This window comes from Mesocricetus auratus, unplaced genomic scaffold (assembly GCF_017639785.1).
Source record: "Mesocricetus auratus isolate SY011 unplaced genomic scaffold, BCM_Maur_2.0 Super-Scaffold_100011, whole genome shotgun sequence".
Classification (NCBI taxonomy): domain Eukaryota; kingdom Metazoa; phylum Chordata; class Mammalia; order Rodentia; family Cricetidae; genus Mesocricetus; species Mesocricetus auratus.
The window spans coordinates 50,968,575-50,987,837 of record NW_024429195.1 but is presented as its reverse complement, the minus strand read 5'-3'; the positions used below and the strand labels follow the sequence as shown (position 1 = coordinate 50,987,837).

Sequence of the window (19,263 nt, the reverse complement as noted above, 5' to 3'; positions counted from 1 at the left end):
CATTAACATGGATAATCCAGGTTTCTGTTAAATGTATTTTCTAAAGAGGAAACAAAACCAAACAAAACTGGAAGATATTATAGTTTGGATATTAAGCATCTCCCCTGGAAGTCTTAAACATTGAAGGCTTTTCACACCAAGCTGGTATGCTATTGGGAGATGATTGGATCATGAGAGCAGCAACATCATCAATGGATTAAGGTGCTAATGAATTCTGGTAAACAATAAAATTATTTTAAATTCTTTAGAATTTTGCATTAGTAAAAATAAATCCCCATTGCAATTTAATGTCACACTTTAAATGACAATAACATTCTTAAAGGTACAAGAAGAGATTTTGAAAGTTTTTACTTAGAGAAAAAATTATACATTATTTAAGTCAAGTCCCAGCACATCCTGGTGGTGGCACAGACTAGTATCCAGTTATGACTAGTGGCCTTTAACATGGATGCCTTCAGAGATACTTAAGATTGGAATCATAACCAATAAAAAGATGCCAATGTTCCAGAACCTTCTCATACTTAAATCATAATAGGTCTAGAGATCACAGGCATGTCAAGCCATATGTTTAAGGTTTCTATTTATAGTAAAAGAAAAAAACAGTAATTCATCCATTGGTAGAGTTGGGAATGATGATAATAGCCAAATATATACTGTAGTCAGCATTTTAAAATATGCACAAGCTAGTGCTCATTTCTTTTCAAGTCCTGATTTTTCTATGTCTGGTTTGCATCCCCTTCTTGAGTTTGCTTTCACTGCACTCATCTTAGGCGAATTTGTTTCCCAAAACGGCCATAGCCTCCAGCTCTAACTGGGTTCTGTCCTGAGGAAAAGTCAAAGCCCTGTGGAAAAACCTACTTGGACCAATTTACCCAACTCAGCAGATCGCAGTTACCTTCCTTGCAGAGTAAGAAAATCCAAGCCAGGGATGAATGTGCATGGTAGACACAGCTGGCAATGTATCCAGTTTCAAAGCCAGCTATGCAGTCATGTTTGCAGGGCTTACTGAAACAGCGATTCAGAACGTGGAGAACTCCATCATGTTCTCAGCTGATTTCCTTTGGCTTAAGCCCCCCACCCCTTTACATCTTTCACCTATAATCCCTATGCCGAATGTTATAGTAATCATCCTGCTTGTTAAATATATTTTAATTCTTTTAAATACTAAATCTTTTCACTAAATAACATCAGGAGAAGGTTCTTGGCCAAGGCTCCAGGACAGTGGCTATTGCTCAATCTCCAGGTTCACAAAGATGCACAGAAAACTCTTGAAATAACATCTGTCATTTCTGTCTTGACTGTGTCTGGTACAAAGCCATGCAATGAAGAGTATTTGTAGATGTGACTAAGTCCTAAGGAGGAGGCTGTAGAGGCTTTGTGGAGAGTTGTGCCAGTAATACAAGTGTGTCCATGAACCTGTGTTTTTCAAGGCTTTGCATCATATGACTGCACTTCTGTCCATTAGATGAGCAGTGTGTGTGTTTTCTTTTGGTTTAAATCACCTTCCTCCTGCTACAGAATCTGTAGAATTGTTTGTAGAATCTGCAAAATCAGCACTTTGCCCTCTTCATAGGTTCTCATATTGTGGGGAAAAAAACAAAACAAAACAAAAAAATATGTGCAGGCCTTTGCTTGTCCTACTCATAGCAATTGTCTTTGTTTATTGTTTAATACAACCTCATGCAAATTTAGCCTTTACTTCTAGTTGAATCTATTCTATCTGGGCTTTCTTTGGGGTTTTGTTTTCAGTTTCAGTTTGTTAAGCCAAACTATTTGAAGTAGATTTTCCCCTAAAGCCTAGACTGGAGAAGAGATGTCGCCCTGTGAACCTTGACTGTGCCTTGGGCACTGGAAGGATCTAGCTGTCTCATGTTTGCTCCCTCAAAGTAAAGGCACCCAAACTTGAGGGCACCTGATAATCACCAGGGCTGTTCCCACAGCCACCTGGGAACTCCTCTGGAGTCTGTGGTTGCTCCAGGTCTGGGAAGGCACAGAGAATCTACATTTCTAACCAGTTCCCAGATGATGCAAAAGATTCTGGCCCTCCAATGGCATCTTGAAACTCAGAAATGATCGCTTTCATAAAGACTTTTAATTCCACTCATAAACCTTCCATATCTGCTGTGAACCCCCTTGGTCCACTGCTTTGATGCAACCAAGTAAAATGGCCTTAGTGCAGCGAAGCAGCTGTAAAGAGGGGTGCTCCAAGTGGTTTATTTTCTCGGGATAACGCAACTGCAAGAAATTCAGTCATACTCCGAAACTAATTCCATCATTTCTTCAGTTTAAGTGAACTTTGATTGACCTGCGCGTGCATCCCTTCCAAAGCCTCTCTCCTGAATCTGAACCTCCTATTTGGCCATGGCAGCAGCTGCTATCATGGATTCGAGCCAGACAGTGTTCATTTTGTTAAACAGGCAGCACTCAAGAAGGCTGAAAATAACATTACAGATAAGTAATGTAGCAATTTTGCATCTGTTCTGTGGTCCCATTAATTTCCTTAACTAGAACTAAACTGAACATACAAACAGTCTGGCCCCTTTCCTGACTTTCACTATTAGTTGTAAACCTGCTGTTGTAATACAAAAGCTGCTTATAATATCATTAACATCTGTTTAGGCTCGCTCTGAAACTTGCTGGTGACACTACACCCATCCTTCACAAACAGTTTTTCTTGGGATTGAAGATTCTAGTGGCTCCTTTCTAAGCGTTGAAAGTTGGAGCAGCCTCAAGCACAGAGTGGCTTGGAGAGCTTCCACCTCCAAAATGGTCTGAACATACCTTCCCAAACAGTGCTTAGTGCCCTCCTCCTGGGCAACATGGCCTTTCAGATGCCAGCTGGGCTAAAACCCAAAAAGGCAGATGGATTCTGAAATTCAGCCTGAAGCTGAACTGACACTCTAGGAATCTTGTAGGGAAGAAGTTCAGGTTGGTTGGTCCCCCTAGTGGCCACCAAGGTCTTAGCCTCACACTCTAGATGAGCTGCCCTGGCTTTGTGCTACCTGCCTAGAAGAAACATAGACTTGGCCTGATGTGTGCTAACACATGGACTGTTCTAAATAGGTCTTCCTGGGAATCTGGCTGGATGCTAACAACTGTCCATCCTGTTATTCTTCTGGAAAATTTCCTGAATTCTCCCTGATCCCAGACAGAGTTCTAGGGTGTGAGGATATGAAAATAAAACTATGTTTTTAGCTGATTTTATTCTAATGAGAGAAATCATTTAAAACACAGGATAGGGACTGGAGAGATCTTTTGCGCAGTTAAAGCACTTGCTACTCTCCCAAAGGACCAATGTTTAATTCCCAGTACCTAAATGGAGGTTCACAGCCATCTGTAACTCCAGTTCCAGGGGATCTTACAATGCTCTTCTGGCTTCCTTGGGTACCAGGCATGCGTGTGGTGCATAGACATATGTGCAAGCAAAAAAAAAAAACATGTACATTAAACTTTAAAATATACAAATACAAAAACAGAATTGAAAGTATACACCAGAAGATGGATCTTGTCAGGAACTGGTCCTTGGGATAAAAGACTCTTAGGCTCTGTGTGGCAATAGCTTGTGGGCTTCAGAGCTCCACTCTACCAGCCTGAATCTTTTTCCTTAACCTTTAGTTGTTTTCATTTAAGAAAATGTCAACTTTATTTCTTTTAGTTAAAGGGGGAGCTGAAATGATGAGTTGGGAAGTTGAGAAACACTAACACAATAGACGTGACCTATGGGATGCCGTAGGAAAGCAACTCCAAACCCAACTAAGAGACCAGAAACTTCCTTGGAAAACAAGGCATATGGGTCAAGTCTTGAAGTAGAAGGAGACATTCCCCGGGAGCACAAGAAGGAAAAGATGGGTACCTAGTGAGTGAAGTCTGAAATCTGGAGACAACCCAAGGACTGTGTGAGAACTTGTGACTCTACCAGGAGAGACTCTACAGGTTGGGTTGAGATATGAGAAGACAGTGTGGCCCTCTGGAACTCAGCTCTTACAAAGGCCTTGTTTGTAATCTATTAGGGAAGTTGGGGGAACTGATAAGGAGGCTTCACCTGAGATTGTGATATATTCAGGTTTGTGTTTGAAAATGTTCCAGGAAGGAAAGACCAAGCCTCGTGGTTGGCAGCACTAGCAAAATGGATGGGAAAGGAGGGTGATGGCCAAGTCCCAAGCAGGAAAACCATCTAGAAGGAAACCTTACTGGAAAAAAGCTAGGCAGAGCCAAGCTCAACCTCCTCAAGGACAAGAGAGAGAGGGAGGCTTGGGCATGTCCAGATGGACAATGTGCTTTAGATAGAACCAATGAGATGAAGGAAGCAGGCTAATCAAACACCTATTTACTTGAGGCATCTTGCATAGGGATTTCTAGGAGTGTTTAACCTTGTCAGAAAAATCACTTTTAAACTATGATATTTCAAGTCCATACAGAAAACAGAGAAACAGTGCATAGCATCTTCCAGAAGCAGTCATGGCTAGCTGATTCCCAGTCTAGTTTCTCCTCCCACTAAATTATTTGCATGCATTCCCAGGCATCCCATCCTGTAAACATTAACAATATCCCTAAAGAAATGTCCCTGGAAATGTGACCCAGTTAAAAGTATTAGCCCTGATCTTAATATCATCATGTGTCTCAGCAGTCAGTGTTCACTATTTCCAGAAAGGTGGTACTCAGTTTCATATATATATATATATATATATATATATATATATATATATATATTTATATATGAATATATGTATACATTTCATATACATGAATATGTATATATAAATAAATGTATATATTTCATATATATAGAGAGAGAACAAGAAAGTGAGCAAAAAGCAAGAGAAAGAGATAATTAAGATGTATTTTTTAAATAATTGGTTTGTTTAAATTAGGATCCCCAAAGATCTCCCTTTTGCCTCCCGCCGCTCTTGGAAGAATGTGTTTTTAATATAATGTTGCCGCTTTCTTGTTTTGCATCTTCGTCACATCCTGGGTGCCCAGCAGTTGTCTTCTTTGCCAACTACTTGGGTACTAATATGAAATGTCCCCGTGTAAGATGGCCTGGAACACGACTGCCCTAAACCCATCTACTCCATCCCAGTGCTACTTGTCATTTTGTGATGCAAGGATGGACTAACCAGAGGTTTCCCCACTCTCAGCAAGTGGGTCTGCCCCCAAGTCCACCTTCCTCTCATCCAGTGTTTGTTTCATCTAGGCTGAAGCTGCACCTAAAACTTTCTACAAACTAACAGGGGGACCAACAGAAAACCCAGACATAATTAATATTAGCTATTGTTTAATTATGCCGGGGTCACTAATCAAATGAATCATTCCCGATTCTATCCAGAATGCAATTATTGATGCAGCTTGCAGCATAAATGTAATCTACTCCCTATACCCCTCATTCATTTACATCAAAGACAGCTCTGGCAAGTAACAAAATAGTATGCTATCAGAAAATGTGGGCTTGGGCTTGGAGAGATGGCTCTTCTAGAAGTCCTGAGTTCAATTCCCAGCAACCACTTGATGGCTCACAACTATCTATAATGAGATCTGGTGCCCTCTTCTGGCATGTGGGCACACGTGCTGGCAGGACACTGTATACATAATAAAGAAATAAATCTTTAAAAAAGAAGAAAGAAAGAAAGAAAGAAAGAAAGAAAGAAGGAAAGAAAGAAAGAAAACGTGGGCTTCTGGGCTTGAATTCACCAAACAGCTTCTGATGCTTCTCCCTGGAGCACTCAGTAGTTCCTGATGTCCAGCCTGTTCACCACCACATAAGCAGCAGCCCAGAAGACACGTTGGGGACCATCTCCCAGAGTCTTTAGACTTCATGTGGAGGACCCTAAGCCACTCATCCAACTAGAGCCAGATACCGGGTACCTGAGACAGTGATTCTAGCAATGCATCTTATGTTTTTTGGCCTTTAACTCCCAGCATGAGGGGCTGGTGAGGCTGAGAGCCCAAGAGAAGGGACGGTGGCTGCATTCCAGAACTCCCAGGCTACCACCAAGAATAAAGCAAATGCTGACAAGAGAGGTCACGTCCCTGCCCGCATTACTCCCCTGACCTTGCTTTTTATGTCCCCCCTAATTCTTCACTGTGCACACAGATAATTGAATTGTTAACTCAAGCTTTCCCTTTCCTCCTTATTTTAGCATTTCATATTGTAAATGAACAGCTGCTTGCTGCAGAAGTGTGGCTCTGTGAATACCTTACTCCATACATGCTGACAGCAAAAACTGACTATTTTCTTCAAGTAGTTACTGGGCCATTTCATTGTATCCTGAGGTACAGAAATGAAATAGCTCCTTAACCGTTCATGGGTCTCTCAGGCAACGGATAAAGCAAATGTCAGGAATTTTAAACTTGAGCAAATAAAAATCCTTTGAAACCTCAGACCTCATAGTGCAACCCAAATGGAGTCGTAACATCCACCATGTTGAAAGTGGCCAGTGACAATTTTCTAACAAATGTTTGGGGAAGAACGGAAATGTCTTCTTCCTTGCCACTGTTAAATGGCCCACAGAACACATGCCCATATGGCAGCCTGGTAGAGGATCCTGCAGTGCATCAGTAGTTGGCATCAGTTCTTATTCTCTATAGTAGAAAGAGCATTACTCACACCCCTGCTACAATGCCTCTGGTTTGATCCATGGGACTAAAACACTGTTGATGGAATTATATAAAAGATTTTCTAAAATTCCTGGTACTGTCTTCAAGATAACCTCACTGAGTCCCACTTAAACAAGTATCATCATTTGATCCGACCCTGAGCAAAACCAACTTTCGTATTTTGAGACATGGTGTGTTTGTAAGGCCTGGAAATGGAAATGTTTCTGAGAAATTGAGTGGCATACTCATTCAGCAGTATCTACTCACCTATATGGTTAATCCATGGGTATTGGTCACATACTCAGTGAAAGGCTGGCCAAGCACTGTCACAGCAGAGACACATAACATGGAAGTTCTGTGGCCGCCATTAGGTGGGCCACCCACTGGCAAAATGAGAATGTTTCCCATCCCTGGCACTCATGACAACTTCATCGCTGAATTAGAATGTGAAATCCTATTAAGGAAATGCTGCTTCCCAAAATAATTATTTTTCTGAGCCATTTAGTGTTTCAGTGGCGACGTTTTGAATTTCCTGCTTCATGGAAGGATATGTGCGTTATTTCTCTTTTTCCGACGAAACCAATTATGATTCCTTGGCATTTATTGCAGATGAGCAAGAAAGTTCCGGAGCGATTATTTATACGGTGGAGCTGAAGCGCTATGGGGGGCCCCTTGGCATCACGATTTCAGGAACTGAAGAGCCGTTTGATCCTATAATCATCTCAAGTCTCACTAAAGGGGGATTAGCTGAAAGGTAAAATGTGAAGGAATGGCTATAATTGCCTGTGTCTGAGAGGGGTCTGCTCCCTCACGGCTGTGTGAAAACACGCTCCCTTCTCCTAGCTGTTTATCTGTTGACTTTTAAATCTGCACAGAGGATTGATTTCCGAGCTTGGAAACTCTCAGACAGAGCTCTGACTTGACATTGAAGGGCATCTTACAGGCGGTGAAGGATGCCATAGGCTTAGCATGGGTATTAGTCTCCAAAAAAAATGTGTTGGGAGACCACAGTCAGCTGCAGGTAGATTTATACTGTGTCCATTTTGGAAAGAGGATGCTAAAGTTGAAGGAGGTTAAGAGGCTTGTCCAAATCAATTCTGCAAACACTTGCTGAGCTTTCTGTTGCTTGACAGGTATCAGACTAAGCTTCTCTGTATTGGGGCGGAGTGGGGGAATAATAAAGACTTGGTGCTCAAAGACTACAGCTAACAGAGGGTAGTCACCCTCTCAATAGTGTCTCGTTGAGCTGTGTTGTCCATTTCTTCTTTGACAGTGATGAGCAGGCCCCACCCGCTCTCAGCCCTCCGCTGAACTGCATTTCTTTTATTCCCGAGACTTGTTGCTGGGTACTCAACATGCTCTATAACTAGATCTATTTTTCTGGTGACTTAGTTCAAGAATGCTCAGGCACATCATTCAGGCTGATATTTGATGACAATAGTTTGCAAGGTGGGGATGTAGCATTGCAGAATTTCAGAATTACAAGGTCCCTTACTCAGAAATCAGTCCACTTGACAACTCTGTCTGTCAGATAAGGGGGCTGGGGGAGCCAGCCGGGGCTGGACTAGGGTTCAATATTCTAATTTTAGCTGAGACACCTGGCAGAGGGAGCTCCTTAGGTATCCCCATGTCCTAGTTATTACTGTTAGACAGCACAGGATTCAGCACAATGTTTCTTTGCACTTACATCTCACAGTCTATGTCTTTCTTTAACTAATGTTCTTTATGAGAGAAGAGATTTTTTTTCAAAGAAAATGTCCATAATTGAAACTACAGTGGCAGGCAGGTTAAATAACCCCTCCTGACCAGTGTATACTTTGTCATCTCTGTCACCCAGTCTGTGGCCTCTAGAACAAGCTGTGTTCAAAGCACCCAGTGCCCAGCAATTCTGTAAGCAGGGTTAATTCCTTCATTATCTGAACTTAAAGTGATCCAGATAGATGACAGACAGATAGATAGATAGATAGATAGATAGATAGATAGATAGATAGATAGATAAATAGATAGATATGATAGATAAATAAATGAGGTAGAAGGTGATTGAGAGAGACCCAGTGTTGACTTCTGACAATGACATGCCCACACACATATATATACACAAACAAACATACACCCCCCCACACACACACACATTGATTAATCGGTTGAATGATGTGTTTTCTTTGTCCACATTTTGATCCAAGCTCGCACACATGTTTTCCCATTTCCTCCTCAAGGTTTCCCTTTGAGATGATTACCCCCATTCTAGTGGCCAGGGACTAATATCCGGAGAGGTTAAAATGAGGTGACCATGTTTCACAGCTGACCTGGTGGATGACAGAGATGGACTGAAAACTTAGCACTAAATAAACCCTCTGTTGAGCGTTTTTCCACCATCAGAACCAGGCAGGGGCTGCTGCTGCCCTTGTTTAGTCTATGCCCCATCTCTTGACCTTGTCTTACAGTAAGGTGAGCTCCACTTCGTATTAAATATTTTAAATTGGGAGATGCCTGCTACACACTGCTGCATCTGCTGATCCACAGAGTTCATTTCCTGGGGACCTGTGAGGAGTTTACCAAATAATGCCCAAGTCCATTCTCGAAACTAATTAAGATACTTTTTCTAATTTTATTAGAAATTACTAAAAAGTAATTCACAACATATGCAGTTATGACATTTCCCAAGAGAAAGCTAGAAGTGAATGTTAGAGACCTCACCAAGTCTTTATTGTAACTAATGTACAGGCGTATTGGGAAATTTACCCCAAGAAGCTTGTGGGGATTGTGTCTGCCTTCCCCGTCCCTGTCTGGTGTGCATACCTTCTCTGTCCCTGTCTGGTGTGCCTGCCTTCCCCATCCCTGTCTGGTGTGCCTGCCTTCCCCGTCCCTGTCTGGTGTGCATACCTTCTCTGTCCCTGTCTGGTGTGTCTGCCTTCCCTGTCCCTGTCTGGTGTGTATCCCTTCCCCGTCCCTGTCTGGTGTGTCTGCCTTCCCCGTCCCTGTCTGGTGTGTCTGCCTTCCCCACTCCTGTCTGCTGTTCCAGGACTGGAGCGATCCACATCGGAGACCGGATCCTAGCCATCAATAGCAGCAGTCTGAAGGGGAAGCCTCTGAGTGAAGCCATCCACTTGCTGCAGATGGCAGGAGAGACTGTTACCCTGAAAATTAAGAAACAGACAGATGGTGAGTGGGGTGGGCATCCTAGTTAAGGATTTCCAGTGTGTCTGTTTCCCTAAAAGAATGTGCCCAGAGTCTGCGTGTGTTACTAGAAAAATGGCTCTCCAGCTAGAGTATACGGGGATCTTTTCATTTTTTAATTTCCACTGATGCAAACCCCCTTTCCCTGTCTGTAAAGCACAACCAGCCTCAAGTCCCAAGAAGTTCCCCATCCCCAGCCACTCGAGTGACATGGGAGATGGTGAGGAGGACTCCTCCCCAATACAGAAGCCTGGCAAGCTCTCCGACATGTACCCCTCCACGGTGCCCAGTGTGGACAGTGCTGTGGACTCCTGGGATGGGTCTGGAATGGATGCCAGCTATGGGAGTCAAGGTATGGAAGATTCACCTGTGCTCCATGTGCAGATTGTCTTTTGGCAACCCAAATCTGTTTCAGTTGTGTCCACCTTCAACAACCTGAGCACTGCCACATGCTGCTCTGGAATGCCCTCCCTCTTGTGAGTCATGGGGATGTATCACACACTGGTAGGCTCCTAATGGCCAAGTGTTCTATGCAGAAAGCTTAGGTGGATACGAAGCAGACCATACTGTGGGGTTCATGGAGATAGGCTCCATTGTGTTGTGGTTTTAGCACACATTCCATGAAGATGGTCATGGGAATCTGAGCCTGTAACAAGAGTGTCACCAATGACTAGTGAGCCCACTGATTCTTGGGCATTCCTGGCTTGTATAAAAACCACAGTTTTCCTTATTATGCATTGTTAGGGTGATGGTGTGTCACAAATGTGTCACCACAGACGCCGAGCTAACATCCATAACACAGACAGCGTGGGGAAGAGGTTTGAGTGTGTGTATATCCAGCTGCCCTCATCACGGTTATCCTATTTTGATTGGCTCAGCCTGCCGTGATTGTGTTACTCTCTGTCAAGTTCCAGATAGGTGGGAAAAATTAAAGGACATATTATATCAATTTTTGAGCTATTACATAGTCACAATATTGGAATTTAGTGGAGAAACTATGTCAAACATCTCAAGTAAAATCAAAGATCGATTATGGTGTGTGTGTGTGTGTGTGTGTGTGTGTGTGTGTGTGTGTAACAATGTGTTGAGTATGAGCACAGAAGTTCAGGAGGCCAAAGGTGTCCCATCTTCCTGGAGCTAGAGTAACAAGCAGCCACCTGATGCAAGTGCTGGGAACCAAACTCGGGTCCTGTGCTGAGCCATCTCTCCAGCCCCCATCAAAAATACAAGTCAACCCTTCATTTACCTGGCAATTCTTCAAAGTCATGATACCTTGTAACACATTAGCCCTGAAAATTATTGGGACATAAGGAGATGCCAGATAAAGGACCCTAGTCAAGTTTTAATCACAGTAAGTGGAGTTTATTAGTGGGTGTGTTGATTTATTCTTTATTAATGTGGAAACATTTTTGAACACATTTTTTGAGAAAACTATTGATACCAGTGAGTTCTGCCCTATAAAGTGATACTTATAAACTCATCTATTCCAGCCTTTTGTACTCTAAGATCAGGGCCATGATTGACATATGAAATATATGGTCTGCACTTCCTTAGTAAAAAATTAAAAACTGCATTATGAAGTATTTCAAAAATTTGAGTAATAGTCATAGTAATATAAATTTAACACTGACATTAAAATCCTTATAAGGCTGGAGAAACTACGAGATGAATAAAGATCATGATGATGGGGTAGAGTTAAGATAATTTAAAATTGTAACAGTGCCTTATATCGGTCGAATTCCTAAGTTTACTAAGCATGTTCACATGACACCCCTCATGCAATTCCTTAAGGAAACTGCAAGTCAAAGGCCACTGTTGGTCATGAGATCCAGTGTGTGGGGAAGATGCAGAAGTCAGCTAGTTTGGCATCTCATGTGGTCCTTGGGGCTGTGTCTAGCACTGTTGTGTATGGACGTGCTGTGCATCCTTGAGCACCAAGCTGACAAGCCCTCTTCGCCTTCCCTGTCTCTCCAGCAGCTCTGATAGCTCAGAACTATGTAGAGCTGAATTCTGCCCTGCCCTTGGTTTCTGTCAATTATTCCTACTTACATCTTCAGGTGATTCAGAACCGGCTCCAGCCCCTTCCACTTGGCAGCCCTTTGGGTTGCTGGGTGATGTTATTGCTTCTCTTTCAAATCTTTCCTTCTTCAAGCAAAATAGCCCAATTCCTTCAACCACTTCCCTACCTAACCTATTTTTGAGCCTCTTTATTGGCCCATGGCTCTCTCTTCTCAATATGCCCAAGTTTAATTCTGTACTTACTCGAGTATAGCACTCAGAAAACAGTCCTCAGTCAACTGGCAGCTCAGAGCTCAGCAAACCTTCCCTGTCTTCGTGAAGACAGCAGAGCCTGCCAGGACCACCCACCATGGCACAAGGATTAGGATTGCACCCTGTATTCATCATTCATTTTGAGCTTGCTGTTCATCAAGATCTGGGTTTCTTAAGGCGTTGTGTGAAAACCAGGTAGATTTAGCTTTTTTATTTATTTACTTATTTTTATTACATATATAGTGTTCTGTCTGCATAGTTGCCTGTACACCAGAAGAGGGCACCAGATCTCATTACAGATGGTTGTGAGCCACTATGTGGTTGCTGGGAATTGAACTCAGGAACTCTGGAAGGCCAGTCCAGTGCTTTTAACCTCTGGGCCATCTCTCCAGCCCTGGATTTAGCTTTTGACTGGATTTTGTATTTTTTGCTTGATTTTGTTTGTTGGTTGGTTGCTTTTCTTTTTTCAACATCCTAGCTGTCCTGGAACTTGCTTTTGTACACCAGGCTGGCTGTGACCTCACAGAGATCCACCTACTTTCGCCTCCCAAGTGCAGGGATTAAAGGCATGCACCACCACCACCTGATTAGCTTGTGACTATTTATAATTGACTTTTTATAAGCAAAGGGTAAAATGTACTAATTTTCCTCTCATTAATTATCATGCTTTGAGCTAGTCTTTCAACTTATCCCTCTAGCCCAGGTCCCTCTCAAGCTGTGAGTTGTGACCCCTTTAGGGGGGGTTCATATCAGATATCTGCATATCATTTACATTATAATATATAACAGTAGCAAAATTAGAGTTATGAGGAAGCAACAAAATAATTTGTGGATGGGGGTCAACACAAAATGAGGAAATGATCATGGCATGGCATTAGGAAGGTTGAGTGTCACTGATGTGCAGCATTAGGACAGTTGGGAACCACTGATATGCAGCATTAGGAAGGTTGCGAACCACTGATTTGCAGCAGTGGGAAGGCTGGGAACACTGGTTTGCAGCATTAGCAAGGGTGAGAGCCACTGGTTTGCAGCATTAGGAAGGGTGAGAGACACTGGTTTGCAGCATTAGGAAGGGTGAGAGCCACTGGTTTGCAGCATTAGGAAGGGTGAGAGCCACTGGTTTGCAGCATTAGGAAGGGTGAGAACTCTGCACTATCCTGTCAGCAGTCTCTGCTCTGACACATAAAGACCTCACATGGACTCTGTCTCCTTTAAGCCTGTAGCTGCCTTGGGTTTCCTGAACCCCCATGATGCAAAACAATGCATGACTTGGGTAACCATGTTCTTTATTGTTCTCCACTACTTCACCAAAATGTCCCATTTACTCATGCAACAGGCATTTAAGGTTTAGCATAATCCAACAGGATGAGGTCTCTGTTCTCGGAAGGGCCCAAGAGTTCACAAGTAAACAAACAACTACCAGCAATGATAAATATTTCTTAATGAAAAAGGAAATAGGGTAGAATGACCAAACCGATGGGGGCAAAGAGGGTTTGTATAATAAAGGGCCACAGTGGGACATCTTACTGAGTGGTTTTGGGATATGAGCTTCTCCTGCTCACCTGGAGAGGGGTTACTTCTCCCTCTCCCATTTTCCAATACCCCAAATCAGTCTCCTTTATCCGGATCTGGATCTTTGGGCCCTTGGGTCTTAATAATTCCTTCTTCTACTTGAGGAAACCCTAATGGGTACTGGGATATTGCAAAAGTCAATATAAAAGGAGACAGTAAATTATCGTCTCCTGAACTCCCATCTTTGGGGAAATTGACGCTCTCATGGTCTCCATAGTCCGCGACTGGCAACTCAGGTAGCTATGTTTCTGACTGATTGTTTGAAGTCACTTTTACCATTTGTGTTTTCCCTAGAAAAACAGTCTTTTTTATCCAAGTTTAAATGTATTTGCATATAATTAATCTCTTGATTAATTATCTTATTTTCTCAGTTTCTAAACACATCCCTAATACACCTTCCTTAATATATTTGTGCTACTAATGTTTCCATGATTAGATTATTAGTGGTTTGTTTTATTTTTTTCCAAGAAACTGTCACTTGTATTTACTTATTATTTTCACCCTGGGTCTTTGATATAACAGTTGGTTTAACTCTTTTTTTCTTATTTTGGTTTGGTTTTTGGGTTTTCAAGACAGGGTTTCTCTGTGTAGCTCTAGAGCCTGTCCTGGAATTCTCTCTGTAGATCGGACTGTCCCCCAACTCACAGAGCTCCACCTGCCTCTTCCTCCCTAGTGCTGGGATTAAAGGCATGCACCACCACCACCTGCATCCTCTATTCTTTTAATATAAACTGCATACAGCTTGTGCTCACCCTTTAAAAATTATCACTCAACACCCCACTGAGTGAATCTACCATGAACTGGAAGTTTGCTAGAGACTCTGTGCAAGCTGTAGGCTCCCATCATGTTCTAGGCCAGCCTCAGTAGCAGCTTCACTGTGGTAGCAGGATAAGGGCTTCCCAGCTGGCTGCAACAGAAGATGCGGCTCTCACCAGAAGAACTGCTGCTCATCTGTATGTGTCCTCTCTCAGTCCACCTGGCTTTCCCCTGGTGACAGACAGGCTCCAAGGGTGTTTGCTGCCACCAGCAGGTTCAGTGCATCCTAGCCTTCTAAGCAAATGATTGCTGCTTTGTCTCTGTTTTGGCTGACTGGGCCTCTGCAAGTCTCTGACCAGATGAGTCGTCTTCCAACCCCATATCACCACACACGCCACTACCACCACCACACACACGCACACACACACACACTACCACCACTACTACAAACACCATCCCACCACACCACACACACACACATCAACACACACACACACATACTACACATGCCACCACCACCTGCTTCTCATGTGATTCTCACTGAATTTGCCAGTTCCCCTGTTATATTTAAGCTTGGGGTTATGGACCTAACACAGTTGCAGTGAAGACAGGGTGGGATTCTGCTGTTTGTCCTCACTTTCTGGGTGACATCTGAAAGCCAGAAAAACATTCCTTTCCTTCCTCTGCCATTTTTCAAATAGTGTTCATCCAGACACATGAAACATTTATTGGCAAGAACAATTACAAATAGTCACTCGAGCATATGATTTGATTTTCTTGTTCTTAACAAAACTGGGTCTTTGAAAAAGAGACCTGGCCAACATTGTCTGGCTTGATTCTTATGCTACAATTGGTTTCCAAAACTATGAGGAACAAGATTTACAGTTCCCAAATTATAGGTTCAAGGAGGAAATTCCCCCAAAACATTTTCAAACTTTCTATGATGGAGCCAGCATGGTTTAGCTTCCTTTCCCACATGAAGACTGGGTGGGAATTAAAAGCTATATAGAAAAGCAAATGTGACTGGGTTGGGGTGTCGGGACTTGAAAATATCTCAGATTTATTAGCCCTAAGAATGAAAATCACCATGCCAAGGCGATTTAGAAGCACCTACATTTGTGAAGCTTTATCTTCCATTCTGCAAATAAATAAAGTGGAACATTTTGCTCAGCAGAAAGAGCCAAGACTGAATTTTAAACCCTCATTATGACACAAAATATAAACCTCGATATTAAAACCACGATACAGAAGACATAAAGAAGAGAGGGACAAAGGTTTCCAATTCTGAATCAAGGCAGTGATTACTTACAACATAGATTTTTACAGTTTCTTTGATCAAAGTTTCACTTAAAGTGCAATTTATGGAAGCTGGGACGATGCCTCGGTTGGTAAAGCATCTTTCACACAAGCATTCAGGGCTGAGTCGGGCTCTCTACCCACATTAAAACAAACAAAACAGTCAAGGGCATCCCCACACTGGAGAGGAAGAGAAGGGAGGATTCCTGGGGCTTCTATATAGCCAGGTGCCAGAAAACAAGCTCTAAGTTGGTGAGAGATCCTGCCTCAAAAAAAAAATAGGTGGAGAGCATTTGAGGAAGATACCAAACATAAATTTCTGGCATGTAGAGATATGCACATGCATGTGCATTCCCACACACACACTCACCCAATGCACAAACACATACACTCATGCAAATGTAATTTCAACTATCATAAAGGCATTTTATTTTCACATGCTTGCACCATCATTCAATAAAAACAAATTTTAATTATATTTTTTGCAGTTCAGTTTTGAACACATGGGCCAATGCAACAATTTCAGTTTGATCCCAGGGTAGAGGATTATTCCCTGGGATTTATCATCTTTACACCTCTGAAAAATAAACAGCTTGTTTTTATTGTTGTTTTTTGTTTTTGTTTCTGTTTTCTTTTCTTTCTTCTTGGGGGTGGAGAGAATGCACTGATGGATTTGGGGGTAGAGAGCAGCCCTTATTAAGATTGCATCTTCATGCCGGGCGGTGGTGGCGCACGCCTTTAATCCCACCACTCGGGAGGCAGAGGCAGGCGGATCTCTGTGAGTTCGAGGCTGGGCTGGACCGATAGCCTCCAAAACAATACAGAGAAACCCTGTCTCGAAAAACCAAAAAAAAAAAAAAAAAAAAAAAAGATTGCATCTCCACTATTACTCTCTCCTGCTTGGTCAACACTATCTTCCCAGACCTCAGACCTAGTAAATACTAGTATGCTAACTTCAAGCTTTCCTTTGGACATCCTTTGACCCCATTTATGACCCAGGTTCTAGCCCCCAAATGGTGAAAGCAGGGCTTCAGGTGTTTGCTATGTTGAATTCCTTATGCATAGTAAGACACACATCTACTGCTAAGTCATATGTTTAATGATTATGATATACATTATGGAGTCAGGCCCATGCATATGCCCTTGAGCCCCCAAAAAGTTAACTGAAAAACTACATACTTCATCACATATTCGAAGTTATCTTCTGAATGCTTTCCTCAAAAATATTCTCAAAAGATATGATTTCTTCCTTGTTATAAATAACCTTTAACTCTGTTACTGTCAGGATCTCGGTGTTATAGACTTAGCTGAAATTCAAGGGTGGTGCATATTACATAATCTAATTGTTTCCTAATCCCCTACTGTCTTGCTCACCAGGCTAATCAGACTTAACCGCCCTCCCCACCTCCATCAGAAAACTCAGTCTTTGTTTTGCAATTCGGATAAACACTAATGCTGTTTATCCTTGACATCATCCTTGCTTCTGACTTTCAGATAGAAGCAGATGGCAGGGCAATATGGAGGGATAAATAAATGCCTTGTCCTGAGTTTGCCTGGTTCAACTATGACCCAGCTTCTGGGTGCCCTTATCTCATGAGCAAGGTTTTTCCAACCTATCCCTGCATTTGCTGGCTTATGCTTACAGTCCTGAGACTCCAGGCCAAGCACCCTCAAGGGTTTAAAATGACTGAGAACCACAGAGAAACAGTTGTGAAAGGAGAGGGGAGAACTTGTCAGTCCAGATCTCTGGGCTGCATCAGCCAAAGCAGTATGGGGAGGATGGTGGTGTGCATTTGGCACTGAAGGACCTGGAAACTGGTTCTCCTGAAACTGTGTGTGACTCCAAGCCCCCAGAGGGCTTAGGTACTAGAAATCACCATCCAAAGCCTTTAACTTCCTCTTTTATTTGCAAATAATTATAGTACCAAAGCATGCTGTGAAGAAAGCCTCAGAGCCCAGAGGCAGGATGAGTACCACTATGTGCCTGCTGTCATTCCTTCTATTACTTTGCTACCCGACCCTCTTCTGGTCAACCCCATAATATCTCAATAATCCCCACACCCAGCTCTAATGCCTTGCTTCTGTTTCAGGCACCACCTTTCAGACTTCGGGATATAATTTCAATACCTATGATTGGAGGAGTCCAAAGCAAAGAGGCAGTCTGTCCCCAGTCCCCAAGCCTCGAAGCCAGACTTATCCAGATGTGGGATTGAATAATGAAGACTGGGATCGGTCCACAGCCAGTGGGTAAGGTTCCCTGGTCTCAGAGAGAGGACTTGCACCTCTCTATACCCAGTGGCAGCTTTTGTTGGCATTGAACTTGTGGAGTCACCATTTTAGCCATCCACAACAGCCACAAAGGTTTCTAAAATGTGTGACTCCCCAGTGATAGCTTGGTAGCACCAGGCAGCATTGCAGTTTCCCAGAGTAGCACAGGGGGAAGTCGGCTTCTCAGTCATGTCCTTTCTGTGGCAAGCATCCCTATCCCTCCTCCTATAGGTAGTTCCACACTAAGTCACATGTAACATACATCAAGAGCTCACTAATTAGACTAGATTGGCTGGCCATCAGGTCCCAGGGATCCACCTGTCTCAACATGTCCAGTGATGGGATTGTTAGTGTATTCCCATATCCTGCTTTTCCACATAGGTTCTGGGTATCAGACTCGGGAGCAATGATTTTATAAGTTCTTAGGAGAGGCTTGTCCTCCCCTACAGATGTAGCAGAGGAAGTATATTCCCATGGTGCCATCTGCCACAGCACAGCCACATCTATGCAGCCATGGATATTCCGAAGCCAGCTAGTTGTGACAAAGGCCCTTTAATTCTGCATGCCACTTAGCATTCCTAAGGGACAGACATGGCTTGACTTGGAGGTCACAGTCTAAAGGAAGTCTGCTGAAAGTGGATCTTCTTTTCTCTTTTTTTGTGTAAAATGAGAAAGATTCTACATTAAGAAGTGTGTGTCTGTGTGTATACAACTTTGTGTGCTGTGTGTGTGTGTGCATGCACATCTTCCTTAACCCAGAATGTGTTTCTTGCGGGCAGCTTCGCAGGGGCCTCTGACAGTGCGGAGGCTGAACAAGAAGAAAACTTCTGGTCTCAAGCACTGGAGGACCTGGAGACCTGCGGCCAGTCGGGGATCCTGAGAGAGCTTGAGGTAGCCTCGGTCCCACTGCTTATCTTGTTTCTACATTCATTTTTTTGTTTTTTGGTCCTTTCATGTTTGCATTGATCACAGCAGTTCATTTAAAAGCTTTAACCCCTTTCCACAGGAGAAAGCTGACAGGCGTGTGTCATTGAGAAACATGACTCTCTTGGTAGCTACCCTTTCTGTTTATACTTTTGCTTGTGAAGCTGCCTCCCCCCACCCTTGCCTTCCAGACAGCAGTTTGATTTTATACAATGCAGTTCTTACTGACTTGTGGCTTCTGCCATTGCTCCCTTGCTAATCCTGACTGTACCTGTTTCCCACCAAATCGCTAAGGAGCCAGCCCAGTCTCCCAACAGTGGTGCATTTCATTCTCTTAGCTGCTTTAGAAAGGTTTCTTTGGCATGTTTTCATTTGTACTTGGTAGAGAAATTAATTTGTTCGTTA

At 42.9% G+C, this 19,263-nt stretch overlaps 1 protein-coding gene across 8 annotated transcripts in view; it reads left to right on the top strand.

The window, feature by feature from the left end:
• The window catches only part of Grip1 (glutamate receptor interacting protein 1), a 586,206-nt gene that overhangs the window by 534,418 nt on the left and 32,525 nt on the right, over positions 1–19,263 (top strand). For 5 of the 8 annotated variants that reach the window (XM_040754819.1, XM_040754816.1, XM_040754813.1 and 2 more), the window contains 6 exons: positions 7,204–7,348; positions 9,617–9,756; positions 9,929–10,123; positions 17,757–17,913; positions 18,714–18,825; positions 18,941–18,985. In XM_040754819.1, the coding sequence (XP_040610753.1) occupies positions 7,204–7,348; positions 9,617–9,756; positions 9,929–10,123; positions 17,757–17,913; positions 18,714–18,825; positions 18,941–18,985 (794 nt within the window). The remainder of the gene's footprint in view (positions 1–7,203; positions 7,349–9,616; positions 9,757–9,928; positions 10,124–17,756; positions 17,914–18,713; positions 18,826–18,940; positions 18,986–19,263) is intronic. The other 3 variants (XM_040754812.1, XM_040754820.1, XM_040754815.1) reach the window with 1 other exon arrangement.